The following is a 17148-nucleotide window of genomic DNA, read 5'->3' as shown; positions in this document are numbered from 1 at the left end:
TCCGAAGAATCAGTCGGCGACTGTATCGCCTTCTAATGAGATACCAAAGAATGACATTCAGTTATCGGAATACAACGTAATCTTAGTTTATCTATACAGTCAAACCTTAATTTATAGAAATTTCTGATGTAACGAAACTATTTTTGCTTTTTGATTTTAGTTCCATTGAAAACTGTGTATTTTGTTTTTGCAATATAATGGAGTAATTTCTCGACGCAGTTTCAGTGTAACGAAGTTCTTGGCCATTTCAAGCTTGTACTTGGAGCATGTATAGCTAGTAAATGTAGCAAAAAAAAAGAAACAATAAAGATGTTGCCTGAAAGAGAAGTTATTTCAAGCGTTCTTCTGCCTGATAAATACTTTTTTCGAAGTGTGCACGCCGTGCCGCTGTAGGCAGGAAACATCACTGCGCCATTCTTGTGTTGGTAAACAGCTTGCGGGAGCCATGGGGTGTGCTGCAGCTCGCACCGGTCGGAGAAACACAAGAGTTGATGATTCCATCTGCGCAAGGATGATGGGGGACAGAGGGGTAATGTGATCAAGCATGCGCTAGGGGTAGGGGGCAGGAACGCGTGTCTATGTGCCGTCTCCCCTATCACACGTGTCTCCTGCATCTTGGAGGTAATCTGCCACAAGTGCAAAGGGGCTAGCTGAGACGGTTTGTGCTGTGATGTGCATTACGTTTCTGCACATTGGCGTGGCAGTCAAGAGATCTCCAGTTCCCGAGATATGGTGCGATGCGTGTGCTGGCTTTGTGACGACAAGTTCGTGGTCACCGAGTGAGATCTCTTCATGTTTGTTTGAGTGCGCGTGGCACTGATAAAACTAAGAAACTTACTTCGTGCAGTTGTCTCTCTGCTATCACTGTCAATGCTTAGCCTTCTTGGTGAAAGGGTGACTTTCTTTTTGGTTTCACAGGACGAATATTCGTATTACACTTTTGTGTTCAATTTGTGGCCGCCTTCTGATGATGGCTGCGGGCACTTGATGCAGTAGACCGTGGCATCCAAGATTTACGGTGCTGTTTAATGCACCACTATGTGTTGCACTACATTACGTTAATGTGGCATTACACAATGTGTAATGCCACATTGAGCCACATTGATGCATTGATCTCGACGCGATCTGCCCTGCACATGCTGGTGCTCATAACGGCGTTATTAGGGCCTGGCGTCTTGCAATTTGTTTAAAAGTGCTTGCTAGCATGATACTATCCACCAGGAATGCTCTGGAAAATTGTGAAGCTGTCCTTGAAATACAGTCACCGACCGATTTTCTGGACTCAAAATATTCGGACATGCCCGATTATTCGGTCAGCTTCGCAGCACCGCCATTCTCCCCATAGACCATAATGTATAACAACTGCCAAAAGTTCGGACACCTTGCAACCTCTCTGATTTTTCGGACACTCCTTGAGCCAACTCGGTCGAGAGCACCATGCACCGACTCTGACCGGTGCATGGTTCGACTTGCTGAACTCCATTTTTGTTTTGAACGAAGCTTCCTTGCTGCCCCACGAAGTGGCGCTACTGGAAATCCCCGCTCATCATCATCGTTTCTGCCTGGTTCGATAGAGTGGCTCTGCAGCAGTTCCAGTTTCAGCTTAGTAAGCCATGTCAAGAAAATCCAGCAGCAGATTTGTTTCTTCGCGCACGACGCTGCGAGCAGGCCACGTTTTTTCGTTTGTGTGACTGGTGTCGGCACGGTGGTGTTTGCTTTGTGGGCTGTGTCGAGGTTCCGGTGATCCAACGCGGCATACGGAAACATCGCGTCAAGTCTCTAATGGCACCGACAGTGCCCGCGCAGACTGCGCTGGGGAATGCCGGCAAGCGGGTGCCGGGAGGCTAGGATTTGTCGCCTTCCGATGTGCACGCTACTGACGCCGAAAATGTTCTGCCGAGACCTGTGCAGGGGTTCCGGACACCGTCTCATTTGACAGTTTCACAGGTGCTCACGCTGCTGTACTGACATGCGCAGAACTCGATGACGGCGAGATCATTCGTCAGGTTTCTGCTGCACCGCCGGACGATGACTCTTGAGTTGGAAGATGACGCACCATGTGCTACGCCGCCGTCGCATGCGGAGCATGTACAAGCAGGGACTGTGCTTTCAGCCACCTGTAGTGACCGTACAACCCTCCGAGATTCAGGCATATCTGATTGTGCGTAAACGGAACAGCGTGCAACGGCGCATTCATGATTTCTTCAAGCCTACTGCCGAGCCCGAATAAGTGCGTGGAAATAAAGGATTTCATTTTTTTTTCTTAGTCTGCTTTTTTGGACACCTGTTTATTTGGACATTTCCGCAGTCCCCATGGGGTCCGAATAAACGGTCGGCGACTGTAATGAAATTCATGATTTAACAAAGTTTTTTGCTGCAAGTACAGCTTCTTTATATCGAGCTTTGACTGTACGCTATTAGTTAGTCATGAGTAGATGCCACCTATATCCCATGCTGTGACATGGAGCTTGTTGGCGAAACTGCGAGCGTGTCTTTCATTTTTGTGTCATTAAGGTTTCCCGACACTCTACTAATGGTAAGACTGATGGTTCTGGTATTCCATAAGTGTAGTTTACTAGCTCAGCTTAACCTAATATTCCTCTCTAGCATTCCCTTAAAGGGCACCTCACCAGGCTGCATTGGAAATTTCGGTTATGCATTGGAAGTTGTAAGGCGCTGTCTAGGTAGCGTTCATTGGCCTTTGTTTCCCCCTGTAATATACCTATATCCTGTCAACTGGCATGAAAATGATCCTTTGAGCAATACTTCATCAGTCCAATTTGGTAACTTAGTGTCACTCTTTGAATACTAGGCCGAGGATAGTCGATTCTGTGAGTGCTGTTGTGGTGGGTCTTCACTTGTTTCTTTCCATTACAGTGCTGGAGAGGCAAGTGGGGGCCATGCTCATCTGCATCACCACATCCACCAGCACCATTACCACCACCCGCCGACACCACCACAGATCCACTCCTTCTCGCCCCTTACCTTGGCCCTGCCACCTAGTGTGGTTAGTGCTCCGGTTTCTTGTTTCAGTATGCTAGCATGTCGTTTACTGTCCAACTGCGCCGACATCATGTTTTACCGCAAGATATGCTTAATGTTTGCACTGGTCCTTGAAACTTCTTGTCTGAAGCCTCGCATGTCATATGTGCCTCAGAGATGTCACTCAAAATTTTGCTTGCAGTAGCAATTTAGGCTTAGAGCCTGTACCTGTTCATGTCAACTGCTCTAATGCATTTTGTGTGTTGTCTGACGGAGAAAATGTAGAATAAGCCTCAAAGCCTCAATAAATTTACCTCGCCAACATCCCGGAGGCAACAGCCATTTTTATCCAAGCGCATGCTAGATGATGGCACGATACCACTCTACTGCAAACATGAATGTACGGCTTCACAAAGGCACTTAGTATCTGCTATGAAATTAGGGAATTCGTGGGTGCTAGGCGGAATCGGTTGGTGCAGGATAGGGGTAATTGGAGATCGCCAAGAGAGGCCTTCGTCCTGCAGTGGACATAAAATAGGGTGATAATGATGATCTGCTATTTGCTAATGTAACTTTGTAAGTACGCACCAAATTCAACCAGTCAATCAGTCAATTAAATATTCAGTGGACACACGTGCATTCTCTTCACCAGGTAATAAAAATTATTCGAGCTGTGGTGCTTGTAATATTTGCTTCATCCCTCCAATGCTTCTTTGTGTTTTTTGTGCGCATGCACTTTTTTGAGTCATGCACCTTCTTACTCTGCAAAAGGTGCCTTTTAAAATAATTCATTTGGCTGAAAGTTGATTATTTCTGTCTAGCCTTTCTAGAAAACAGTAAATAAACAATTTTTCTATCTTGAAGGAGCAGTGGCAGTAGTAGGAAAGAAAAAAGGTAAAGAAAAATGGAAAACATATTTCTTGGAGGTGGGTAGTTTAGGCATGTATTGTGAAGGATTGCAGCATGAAGAGACCTTGTATTCTTGTGCTACTTGGTCTTTGATGGTGTAGGGCTTGTCATGTGCTGGTAGGGGTGTGCGAATGTTTAGAACTCTCTAATAGCAAATTGATTATCGTCTTATTAAATTCTGTCCTCGCACTGAATGGTCACTATTTGCAAAGTCCAATATTTTTCGAATACTGTATGTAGTTCGCTCTGCTCGATCAAACACGGCACAAAAGCAGCAATACAGTAATAGTGCACATAAATAATAGGCTAAGACACAGTAGAACCCCATTGATATGTTTTGGTGCGAAAGCGTCAAATGACTCATCGAGTGAGAAAGCCGGCGTCTGCAGCAGCGAAGCGGCACCTAAATTACCGTCGACTTCAATGCCATGTCACTAGCGCGACTCGACGGACTAGAGCAGGCAAAAGGGAACACCTGCTGCCACAGTTGCGTGCCATGTGTTGCGAGAGGGGAGAGGCCATCGGCGTGACGTCGCGTCAATCTCCCAGAAGCCTGTGTTATCCGCACGCTCCTTGTTCGCGCAAGCTGTCACCTGCATTCTAACTGCGTCTCGGTAAGACCAAATCAAAATGTGCCAAATGTCTCAGTGAGCTCGCTTGCCCGTGAGGAGTTCATAACTCGAAGGACTGCTCAGAGGTGTTCAAGTGGACATTAATGCTTTTGCATTCACAACTCGTGAGAAGTGCATAGGTGTCCTCTGATTTTTCTGAAAAAAAACCATGGAAAAAGAACATAAGAGCTGGGAAATGTAACAGTGAGGAAGGGCATAAATCACCACAGCAATGTCAGAAACAGCTTTGAATGGCTGCCAGTACAGTTATTAGATGTTTTGGTGTTCATATCGTGATTGAGGACAGAGCGTGCGCGTGCATAATTAAGGGACACCTAAAATTTTTTGTGACAGCGGTCCCTTTCCACTCTTGATATGCTTCACCTCATAACACGGCCCTATAGCGGCGAAGCTGACTAAGGCCCCAAAATAAATGTAGCCCTGCACTCGGTGGATTTGGCCCAGTGTGCGTGGTTCCCGGTAGGTTTTAACCGATGCACACTTTTTCCGGGTGCTTCGCAAAAAGCGCTGTGTTCGTTTTCTCCCGACGCTTGTGCAACATTTGGTTTGTGCAATCTCAGTCGCTTGTTGCAACGTACCGGTCACCTGTTACCATGTGCTAGAGTGAATTTCTTTCTGCGCAGCTAAATTTATGTGACTGCCACATTTAAGTGCAGCGTAAGACGTGGGAACACTACGGAGTGGCAACATACATAAGAAGATGAATTTAGTAAAACCTTGTTAATTGTTAACCTAACCTAACCTAACGCCGTGAAGATAACAAACATGTGCTTACTACATCGCACATTTAATTACTGAATGAATCAGCAAGTCCTGTTTCTTTTTGGCACAACAGCAGTGCAGAAACTGAAATTCTCAATATCTCATGACTGATTAGCGTTCGCAGTGGCAAAGGCCTCGTGACTTGCTTCACAGAGCTGCTGTGGCGCACGACTCGCGCCTTTGTCCGAGACATGCTTTTCATTACTGCACGCCCATTGCGATTATCATTTCACCGATGAGCTGTTCGGCAGTAGCACTGCGATGTTGCCGGTGGGTTTGATGCCAGCATGCAGGCCGCTGGTAAATCGCTTCTAATCCTCGGCAGTTTCCACCATCTTTGACATTACATGTGCATTGCACGGACTCTAGATGAAACTACTGCTTGCCAGAACCATTGCAGATGAAACCATGGTTGCTGTTGAAGCAATCATGGATGGTGACCACACAGCTCTAAAGGCAAGTGATCAGTGCAGGTTATGCGTGGTGGTAAATGCAAATATATAAGCTATAAAGGCATGAGTGGGAATGAAATGTTTGTTCCTGTTGTTCTCGCATGGTTTCTGCTGATGTCTATCGTGGTGCAGACTTTGCCTCTTTGTTTCGGCTGGATGCTGGCACCGCTTTTGTTCTACCGCATCGCACACTTGCGGCGGCACTCCTCACTAGCTGCATTCTGAGGGTTGTCCAAATTAACTACCAAAATGTGGCTGAATTAACGAGAGTTTGATGCCATTAAATAAAGCATACAGCCCTTCCAGTATCAGAGCACCAAGTCCGAATTATCCAATTTTCCTAATTAACGAGGGCTGAATTGGCTAGGTTTTACTGTATATGGGAGTGGTCGGAACTACAGAAATGTGACGTGTCGCAGCCAGGAAAATACAACAGTGAGGAATGTATCAATGGGGTTCTACTGTAATGGAGCACATTGTGTTGCACAGGGAATCATACTTTACCAGCTACATTGCAATCATTTCCACAAATTTTGTTAAGGCGTGGCATTTAGCTGTGGATATTGTTTGGTACGATTTTTGAATGTGGTATGAACGTCTCTTTGAATTAAATATCAGTATGCCTCATTTGTAACATTACTTGATACACTCAAACCTCCTTATAATGAAGTTGAAGGGGAGCTGTAATTACTTTGTTATACCTGTGAATCCGTTATATCCATTGTTGCCATTTACTGCAATGTATGCCCACTGGGATGTACAAATGTAAACATGGAGATAAAAAGATTGCCTTGCGGCCCTCGGAACCGCTATATGGCCATGCATGCGATGAAATTTGAGAACAATAGCCACGTTCCTATGCGCCAAGGACGCAGAAATGCAATGGGGGAATATTCGGAACATGGGAACATTGGGAACAATGGAACATTCCTTAGAACATATAGCATTTGAGTAACCATTTCACGAAAGCTTAGCTTCACATGGGGTCTAAGGTGTTCATATGATCTGCATAATTTATGTGACAATGAAATGACACTTTTATTTTTATGTGTGCAGTTTCATACATGGTTTTTCAGTGCAGTTAGCATTCTTCGGGAAGTTCGTCCAGCTTGTGGTATGTCTGTCTCTCTGCATCTAACCTCTTTCACGCCAACTTGGGTCACTGTGGGGGTAGTCCATGGTGTAATGGGTAGCGCATCTGGCTGCTGTGCCGAGGGAACCAGGTTCGAAACCAACCGTTGGACCAACTTGGGTCACTGGTTGTGTGCCACTCTTCAGTGAACCTCTTTGACGCCAACTTGCACCACCTGGTATGTGCCGCTCTTTAATAAAAAAAAAAAAAAATCCCTTAAAAAATTTTTGGTGCCAGTTGGAATCTCACCCACGCTATGTATATTCAGACAGTCATGTCTCGGTATACATTCATACATGTGCCACACGTGAAGCTTGTGGTGGTGCCCCTAGATAGCGCAGCGTGTCCCGAGAGGGAAGCACGAAACAGGCGCCCCACAGCAGTACAAGCCCCATCCATGCCGTGTTTCGGCAGTCGCAACAGGCTGTCACTACATTGCTTCAGTGCTAGTGGTGTTAACGTCAGCATTCATGCCGAGAGGGTTTCTGGTGGAATTTTTGTTGAATACATAGATAAACTAGCATAACTAATTTTTTACAAATGTAATAGAATTCTTCCACCTTATTGTTAGGTTTTAAATGTGCTTGACACACCTGGGGAGGTATTCTGTAAGAGCCCACCTAGTGGACACGCCCATTTCGTCTGCTGCTGAAGTGCTGATAGGCTGTGGTGCCTGGCTGCTGTACACGTGCAGCCGACCCCAGGCAAACAGAACTTCAAGAACAGACGAAATGGACATGTCCTCTAGATGCACTCTTACAGAATACCTCCCCTGGGCCCAAAATTTTGAGACATTACATTTCATTGACCACTTTCATCTCGTATTGCGCTGAGGAGCCAATCTCACCAAAGACCATGGTGCGGCGGCCTCAAGCTACGTCCGAACCAATGACAAAGGGTCAGAAGAATGTAAGATGAAGTCAATTGTTAGAGAATACTGTCCCAGGGACGCCTGGCCATAGCGAAAGCGAGGTATGCCATGTGAGCCACCCGCAAGCAAACCCAATGGTGCCCACTAGTAAAAAAAAGTGAAGCAAGTAAAAAATTTCCAGTAATCTATTGATTGATTGCTAGGCTAGATTCCCTCAGTTCTTGTTTCTTGCTAAACGAGACACGTGCACGAGCGGCAGTGTCCCCGGTTTCCACGCACCTGCCTGTAAACAAAGTATAATTGCACACATAACGAATGAACACACCAGGATCAAGTTACCCACATAGCATGCCTCGCAATGCCTCACCGACTAATGGAGAATTTCTTTGCTGACCACGCAAGCAGGTCACCGCCATACACCGTTGTCGGTCTAGTGCTGAGCAAGTTCTGAGGGTGCGAGTAGGCCTAACCAGCTCCACTTCAAAGCCACAGCTTGTGGCAGTTCAAGAACAACCGCTGACGGTCACAAAATGCATCGCTTCGAGAATGTTTTATTTCTCATTGCACCACTTCAACTAAAAAAGTAGACGTGGGCTCCCAGTTTAACTTGCCTGGTGCCACAGGTGCTGTAACTTTCGTTTGTGCTACAGGTTTGACAGCTGCCGTAGCTTTATGCAAACGATAAAATTAAGGCATCAGTTTATTCTACCGGCCACTGTGTTGTTTGAAAAACAAAGTAGAGCTGATGTTTGTGTCCCCGGCGGAAGCGAAGTGCTCGTACTGGGCGGCTGGCACTTCAGGGAGCAGGCCGGCTGGCTTCCTGTCGTTGTACTTACTTATTTTAATGTCAATGCTTTCATCATTTTTGCAATTGCTTTGGGTTAGACAGTGGTATCTGTGAAGTTCCACCACTTGACAACAGGCTGCAGCCGAAATTTTGAATAGTACGCTCTTCAGGTATAACAGAGCTTCACTGGATTACTATAGTCCGCCATATTCGACTTGTATTCAATTTTGCCTCAAAAATTGCTATTCGCACACCCCTGTGGGCTGCTGCAAAAGACTTAGAGCACCAGCCCACATTGCCGGGAGAGCATTTCCGATCTGTAACTGGCACAACTGCGTTCTTCTCTATTTTTTTTCTTGTAATAGCCAGTGCTGTGATTGTAGGTGACGTTATCGGCACAAACTAGGCCATGAGGGTGCTGTGCTGTGCAGACTGTGTGAATCCCGGTTTAAACTCTGAAAAATGCGTCCTAAGCAGGGTGAATGTGTTTGTGACTAATCTGCATTTTTCCTTCTCTGCGCAGGCTGCTGTCTCTCAAAGGTTCCCAGACCTGTATGCCATTTCGGCGCTGTCTGATATTCCTCAGTACGTCTCGCTGCCCCATTACATGCCCCTGCTCTCAAGGCATGTTCAGGTGAGAGTGCGCATTTTTGTCCAAGTAACTTCGGCTAAGTTTGTTGTGAACTGGCTTAGCAGAAATTGAGAGGCTGGTGGAAGAGCTGGCTTCGGTCTTTCGGGCCACAGTGTAGAACAGGCGAAGGACACAAGAAACAAAGTGCTTGTGTGTGTGTGTGTGTGTGTGTGCGTGCGTGTGTGCGAGAAGTTGTGTGTAACCCAACGGTTATTAGCGAAGTTCTCAGAGGTATTACTGTAGTTCCTACAGACCTGGTAACTACAATGTGCAATGCATGCATGTGCGTCAACACCAACGGAGGCCAAGGTGCTGTCTTGTGCCTTTTTCACAACCTAAATGATTGTAGGTGCGAGTCCCTAGAAAGGTGTTGTTGTTGCCTAGTGCCCTTTGGCAGAATCAAATTTGAAGTAAGCTCAGTAGGATTAGCATAAGTCCTCTGTAAGTGTTATAGCATTGTTTCTGAGTCAGAGACGGTGACACACTGAGTTTTTTCTGGATGACCACACAGGACGTAGAAATTAGGATCTTTCTTGCTAAAGCATCCTGTTTGAATTTATGAGCTCGGGATTATTCAGTATGTTGTGAAATCGCAACAGCAGGCCAGAAGATTTAAAGTGATTAATGTTTGCGTACGGTGTTACTGATGCTTCGGTGCTTCTTGGTATCTGCAGGAAACCATGAGGTTGTTTGAGCATCGTCGCATGGTAGTGAACCGTGGGGCTTCGCAGAACACTATTGAGCGAAACACGTTTCCTCACAAATACAAAAAGGTAAGTTTATTGGGGTTTATCTACCATTTCTTTCATGGCCAGTGCCTGTGCAAGAGTGTCTTGTTTTTAAGTAGAGGGCACTGGCTTATACCAGTTCTTGCTCTCATTTTTTTTTTCTTTTTTATTACGAATAATCTCTGGTTGTGTATAGGTGTTTGCTGTGGCTAGAGTGTGTATGCCACTGCTAAGATTGTGATCAACTCTGCACCAAACAGCAACTCTTGCCGCTGGAAATACGCAAAGCGGTGCTGGTTATGGCTATCTGCGTCGTATGGCCGTGACGAAAATGTGCTGCCAGCCGACTTGTTGGTTGGCAGCAGGCTGTCACGGCAAAGTGGTCATCGATATGTTCGGACCAATAAACAGCATTGGTGATTGGGTGCGAGATCATTGGGCTAGACTGGCAGCTGGAAGCCGAGATTAGGACTGAGGGCAAAACTCCGGAAATTAGCGTGAACGTCCTCACAAAATTTGTTTTTGTGCGTACTGGATACTGGACAGAACGACGAAAGCTCGCATGTAGGCAGTCGGAGGTCGTGTGCGCATATCTGCAGTGCAGGACAGAATGGGACACAGTTGCATGACAACATTGCGAGATGCCCTTGTGATTCGACCAGTACGGTATTTCAACTAAATCGCACATCAGTGAAGCACAGCACAGGACAAAATTTAGTTAATTTTTCATATAACACTGATTGTTCAGACATTTTTGCAAAAAGTCCAAAATATTTGATCGGCGAATGTTTGGTCTTGCAAGTTTGACTCTCAGTGTGCTAAAAGGAAGGCGTACAATCCGTGCATTTTAGCAGGGCTGACATATGGGGCAGAGACTCGGAGACTGACAAAGAAGCTTGAGAACAAGTGAAGGACCATGCAAAGAGCGATGGAACGAAGATTACTAGGCATAACGTTAAGAGACAGAAAGAGAGCAGTTTGTATCAGGGAGCAAATTGGTATAGACACTATCCTAATTGACATCAAGAGAAAAAAATGGAGCTGGGCAGGTCATGTAATGCGCAGGTTAGACAACCATTGGACCATTAAGGTTACAGAATGGATGCCAAGAGAAGGGAAATGCAGTCGAGGACGGCAGAAGACTAGGTAGAACGATGAAATTAGGAAATTCGTGGGCGCTAGTTGGAATTGGTTGGCGCAGGACAGGGGTAATTGGAGATCGCAGGGAGAGGCCTTCACCCTGCAGTGGACTAAAACAGGCTGATGATATGGTGATGATGATGATGATGCTACTTTCACATTCAAAGGAGAAAGTCTTTGCACAGATGAATCCACCGTGTGGCAAAGGGATTGTGTTGTACCCTAGCCTATGAGCCTGGCGGAGCTTATAGCAGCTGTGCCTTCTCTCAAGTGACATCCCACCACAATAAGCAATGCCAGTTAAGGTGAGTGGTAGTCTGTGTCTGGATTCTCACCTGGATGCAGACTCCCGCCTACACACAAAATTTCACATTCAAATTCGAAATTATCCTACTGAGTGTCAAATTTGAGTGTGAATATCTTGGAAAGGAAGCATTCTTCATTAACGAAACAAAATGAAGTTGTCTTTGGATTGATTAATCAGGTTTTTAATGTTCATTTGTTTGTTTCCTTAGTATAATATAAAGATATATACAGCCTAGACCACTTGTAACGTAACCATTTATTGTGCATAACCGGCTATAATGCGTCCTCCTCCGACTCCTGTTTATCTTCCCATATAATTCCATGCATACGCACACTGCTTGTAGTGCAGTCATGCGGTACAAAGTACCGGTTATAATGTGGATTCCACTGGAAAATCTTGCACACAGGCAATGTAGTGAGCATGCTTCTCAACGAGGTGCACCAGCCTATGGGAGGGAAGAGCGACAAGGGCAATGCAGAAGAGGAGGACGACATGGGGAGTGAACTAACAAAGAATGGGGGAAAAAGAAAAATGCAGTGGCAGCGTGATGCGGGCACGCGGGTGATGGACAAGCCTTTGCGGGGTCGCTTGTCAGTGGCACACCCTGTGCACTGACTGTGTGCGCATTGTAACTCTTTGTCGGCTTTGACTGTTCAGTTTGTGCGCACCTGTCGGGATGTCTGTCGTCGTGAAGGGCAGATATTGCGCATGCCGTCTTGATTGCTGTCGGTTTAAGCAGCATCCCACAGATTTACTTCTGAGCTTTTGGGCATTACGCCCCTCATGCTAGCTTCCTCTGTTTCTCCTAGTATGCACACGTACAAACTTGGTAAGCATTCACAGTAGTTGCTGCGGCTGATTGCCCGAGAAACCAAACTCCGCTTCACGCATGCTGCTGCCAGTTGAGCCTGTGCGCTTGATCGCATGCCCACTCCTCTGTGGGTACAGATGTATCAAGGGCGAGCTTCCCATGACGGCACCGATGCTGGCGACAGAGCGCCTTGACAGGCGTATCTGACCAAAGTTATGGTCTCGTGCCAAGTCAACGTAACGCATCATAGTGGCTGTACGGCTTGTTCAAAGTGGAGGAACCACTTCCACAACGAAAGTGAGGGCATGAGTGGCAAATATTTGAATGGCTTGGGCAACTTGGTTCACAGCCATGTTTTTTGACACCTCGGATCATGGATCAGTCTGACAAATCGGATGAGGCACTGTAAGGCATCCGAAACTTTAGTCATCGTTCTACACATTAGTTCCGTCGAGTTGGCGGTAGTGCTGCAGGGAAATTCAAATAAACGACCGGGTCTGAAAATTTAGTTGATTTACTTTCCTCAATGTAGATTGAATTGAGGTTATGAACCAGCGTCTACAGTCGCTGACCGTTTATTCGGACCTCACGGGGACTGCGGAAATGTCCGCATAAACAGGTGTCCGAAAAAGCAGATTAAGAAAAAAAAAAAAATTAAATCCTTTATTTCCACGCACTTATTCGGGCTCGGCAGTAGGCTAGAAGAAATCGTGAATGCGCTGTTGCACGGTGTTCAGTATACGCGCAATCAGATAAGCCTAAATCTCGGAGAGGGTCGTACGGTCACTATAGGCGGCTGAAAGCACAGTCACTGCTTGTACACGCTCCGCATGCGATGGCAGCGTAGCACATGGTGCGTCAACTTCCGACTCGGTCATCGTCCGGCGGTGCAGCAGAAACCTGACGACTGATCTCGCCGTCGTCGAGTTCTGCGCATGTCAGTACAGCAGTGTCAGCACCTGTGAAACTGTCAATGAGACGGTGTCCGGAATCGCAATGCAACTACTGCGCAAGTCTCGGCAGAACACTTTCCGCGTTGGTAGGCAGCACATCGGAAGGCGACAAATCTTAGGCCTCCCGGCACCCGCTTGCCGGCATTCCGCAGCGCAGTCTGCGCGGGCACTATCGGCGCCATTAGAGACTTGACATGATGTTTCCGTGTGCCGCGTTGGATCACCGAAACCTCGACACAGCACAGAAACACCACTGTGCCGACACCACTCACACAAACGAAAAAACGCGGCCTGCTTGCAGCGTCGTGTGCGAAAAAACAAATCAGCTGCTGGATTGTCTTGACATGGCTTACTAAGCTGAAACCAGAACTGCTGCAGAGCCACTCTATCAAACTAGGCAGAAACGATGATGATGAGCGGGGATTTCCAGTAGCGCCACTTTGTGGGGCAGCAAGGAAGCTCCGTTCAAAACAAAAATGGCGTTCAGCAAGTCGAACCATGCACCGGTTAGAGTCGGTGCATGGTGCTCTCGACCGAGTTGGCTTAAGGAGTGTCCGAAAAGTCAGACAAGTGGTTGCAAGGTGTCCGAACTTTCGGCAGTTGTTATACATTATGGTCTATGGGGAGAATGGCGGTGCCGCGAAGCTGACCGAATAATCGGGCATGTCCGAATTTTTGGAGTCCGGAAAATCAGTCGGCGACTGTACTTACTGCTTTCATATGCCTTGTCCACTGTAAAAGCTCCATATAGTATAGTTTGCAATCGCTTGCACAAACCTGCTGTGGAAGTCCATTGTACTGCTCCAAATGCATTTTTGGCTGCTCCAAAAGGTGCTCCAAAATGGCACATGCCAGTAGCATCACTGTATTTCTTTACTTCTGTAAGTTCTTTCCATTTGCTTGAGAATGCTATTGTAAAACTGTCTCATGTTTAATGTTTGGGTGGTCAAGTGCTGCTTGATTCAGTTATACCATTGAGGAAAGAAACAAAATAAGAGATGCTTTGAAGTCACATTTTTGAAGCCGGAAATGCAGCCATGTTGGTGTGCCATCTTCCATTGCACCTCCAATCTGCTCGCCGGAGCAAACAGGAACTTGCATTGCTACGAGCCATCAGGAGTGTGTGGTGCCGACGTGCATCACCATTTGGGACCATTTGGGACTAGTTCGCTAAACCAAATATTTACGGCACTGACCGTTAAAGGATTAAGCAAGGCTAGTACAGTCGATTCCGAATATATCGAACTCGAAGGAGATCGCGAAACAGTTCGATATATCGATAATTCAAAATATAAAATATGTCAAAAGCTTCTTTAACAACTCCACACATCTCAAGGCAGTTTCCCTATGTTGTGACTAACGGGAACTTACCGATCTGTGCCTCCAAGGCGCGTAAAAAAACAAAAACACGCCGCGATGACCAGAGCACTTTATTTCGGAAGAAAAAAAAAATGTTCTTGGCCCATGTATTCAAAAACTTGCATCCAAATCCAAATTCTTGCATTTTTCGCGGCCATGGCTCTGGAACACATGCCAAAAGCGGAGAGAAACGCACTGCACCACACGAGTCTCAAGCCTTCGCGTTGGCCTCGTGAATAAAAGGAACAAAGCGAATCGAAAGACGCACCGCTCCGCGTCTCCGCGTCTCTGCACTACCAAAAGCCCAAGCTGCACTGACCTCGTTCGTCTCGCTGCGCCAGCGGTGTCAGCCAACCAAAACACAGAAAATGGGCGCCTGTGGTCAGCGTGGTTTCGCCCTCCCGCATCCCTTTCACACCCAATCGCACTCCAAGTGCGCCTCGTCACGTGCCTTTTCAGACACGCCCCTTTCTCAAAGTGCAGGGCGGTGCGCGCAAGATCGCGGGAACATCGCGAGAGCTTCGTGAGGAGAAGCGCACTTGCCAGGGCGCAGCTCAGCACGGTGTTCAGTACATCGATATGCCGGTGCACGGGAGTTCTATATACGCGAATAATAGCGCTAAACTTTTGCATGGGATTCCCAAGGGGATTTTTCAACTGTTCGATATAGGCAATAATTTGATATATCCGGGGTCGACTGTATATTCATTTAATGTTTTACTGTTGAGATGATGGTACTTGTGTGCTTAATAAATGCAAGATGGGGAAAAAAAAAACAGTCTGTTGAAAACTTGACAGGTACTGTCCCATTGTAGTGACAATGAATTAAATGTGGCCAAATATGTGAGCTAAGAACCTGACTCTATTGGGTGAAGTTGTGCCCAGAAGAACAAGCAACACTGGAATCATGATAGGGACACTGCTTATATGCAGAACCTAACTTGTTGGAGTATTTGAAGGATCGCAAATTAATTAATTTAAAGTGGCAAGCACAGTCATTTGGTCATCCAATCTGAGCCAAGTTTATCACTATTTATGAATGTAGTACCACTATGAGAACTATGAGAATGTTGTTTCTTCATCCACATTATTTCCATTAATTTATCATTTACTTAATTGAATTACTAAGGACAAGTAATTTCCCCTATGCTGGCCTTGGTGTCTTTGTTGGCTTCTTATGATGTGTATGAGAATGTACAACACTATTCGTACCACATGCATAATCTGATTTGAGAAGACTCTTTCGCTGTAGAGTTTGTGGCAACATCCACTAAATTTCAGATGCAGTACAGAATTGCACTAAATGACAACTTGATAACAGTAATAACCTGACTGAAGATGGTCACTGGAATAAAATAGAAATAAAAACAGTGTATTGGCGTACGGCATTGAACAATGGCTGCAAAGTCTGTTTTGCTGTCTTGGGGCAAAATGCAGCCTACATCAGCTACTTTGCATATGGGCCCCTTTTTGATTTGTCATTTGCTTGCACTTCGAGCTAGCCGCTTGTTTGGTGGTGTTCATTGTAGCTTTCCTCTGTTCAGATTCCACGAAGCGGTGGTGACAGTGAGGACAACGTGGAGAAGTGCACCATCTGCCTGAGTGAGTTTGAGGACAACGAAGAAGTCAGGTAATGCCCCCTCACTTTGAGAGCTTAGATTGCTGGGCCATGTGTTGTATGATCTCTGAAGTGACAACCTGATCGCAGGTATTGCAGTTTTTATGTTTTGGTAATGCAGTTTAAGTAACTAAAGCATTTCACAACCTTCCCGCATTCTGCATGATTTTCTTTAAAGTACGCCACCTTGTTAGGTTTTGAGTTTTAAACTGTTATTTAACAACTGTGCTTTAAAGGGGTCTGGATCCTCTTTTTTTTATCGAAGAGGAGAAATGAGTTTCAGACTATTTCAGAAACCTTGCTTCTAAATGTATGTCAACATGTTCAGAGGAAATGGTTATTGGCAATCAAACATCCTCTTCGCTGTGCTCCTGTTCCTTCTTCAATGCCTTGCACTGCAAAAGCTACGGCAGAGCAGGGCGTGTCCGTGACACTCCGCCTTCTAATCGTCACCATGGAGTGCAGTTCAAATTTGCTTTTGGATGTTAAGGCAGATGCCTCTACACCCGATTTTGGCACCTACGATGCGCCAAATGTAAGCCAAATGTGGTTGTCCTCTGTGAGCCGCAGTGTACTTAGCCAGTAGACTTGTGGTGGCACACAGCGGTGGCCACGTTATCTACACTACGTAGAAGACCACAGCTAGGTGCAACTGTGGTGCGTTTGCGCACTGTTTGCTTTGTGCATGACAGGGCTTGATTGTGCGCTCACACGCATATGCTACAGTCTGACAATGCCACGTGGTGCAGACCAGCTTTGACCTTCACTAGCTTGACCGACGGATAGTAGCCACATCCAACTTGCGCATTTTTGAAGCGTTATCAATTGGTCTGCCAAGGTATCTAACCAGGAGCGACCAGGAGTGAGCACGTGCTGGCAAGTGTGCGTGTGGTGTAACCTTAAGTTTCGCTTGGTTCAAGGCTAGGTGAGCATTCTAAACTAGTTGCAATTAGCGAGACCCACTGTACACAACACCAATAAGCAGGGTGGTCAAAGTTTAAATTCCTAATTCCCCTCTTTCCACATGATTTCCGGGCTGCATGACAGTAGCATTGAAAATGCTATTGCTGGAGT

General features: G+C 46.2%; 1 protein-coding gene across 5 annotated transcripts in view; it reads left to right on the top strand.

The window, feature by feature from the left end:
- Positions 1–17148, top strand: part of LOC135919869 (E3 ubiquitin-protein ligase Arkadia) — an 82458-nt gene that overhangs the window by 53996 nt on the left and 11314 nt on the right. For all 5 annotated transcript variants that reach the window (XM_065453850.2, XM_065453851.2, XM_065453852.2 and 2 more), the window contains exons 13-16: positions 2878–3007; positions 9051–9161; positions 9833–9931; positions 16001–16086. In XM_065453850.2, the coding sequence (XP_065309922.2) occupies positions 2878–3007; positions 9051–9161; positions 9833–9931; positions 16001–16086 (426 nt within the window). The remainder of the gene's footprint in view (positions 1–2877; positions 3008–9050; positions 9162–9832; positions 9932–16000; positions 16087–17148) is intronic.

This window comes from Dermacentor albipictus, chromosome 4, assembly GCF_038994185.2.
Source record: "Dermacentor albipictus isolate Rhodes 1998 colony chromosome 4, USDA_Dalb.pri_finalv2, whole genome shotgun sequence".
Taxonomy (NCBI): domain Eukaryota; kingdom Metazoa; phylum Arthropoda; class Arachnida; order Ixodida; family Ixodidae; genus Dermacentor; species Dermacentor albipictus.
This window is presented reverse-complemented; position numbering and strand designations above follow the sequence as displayed.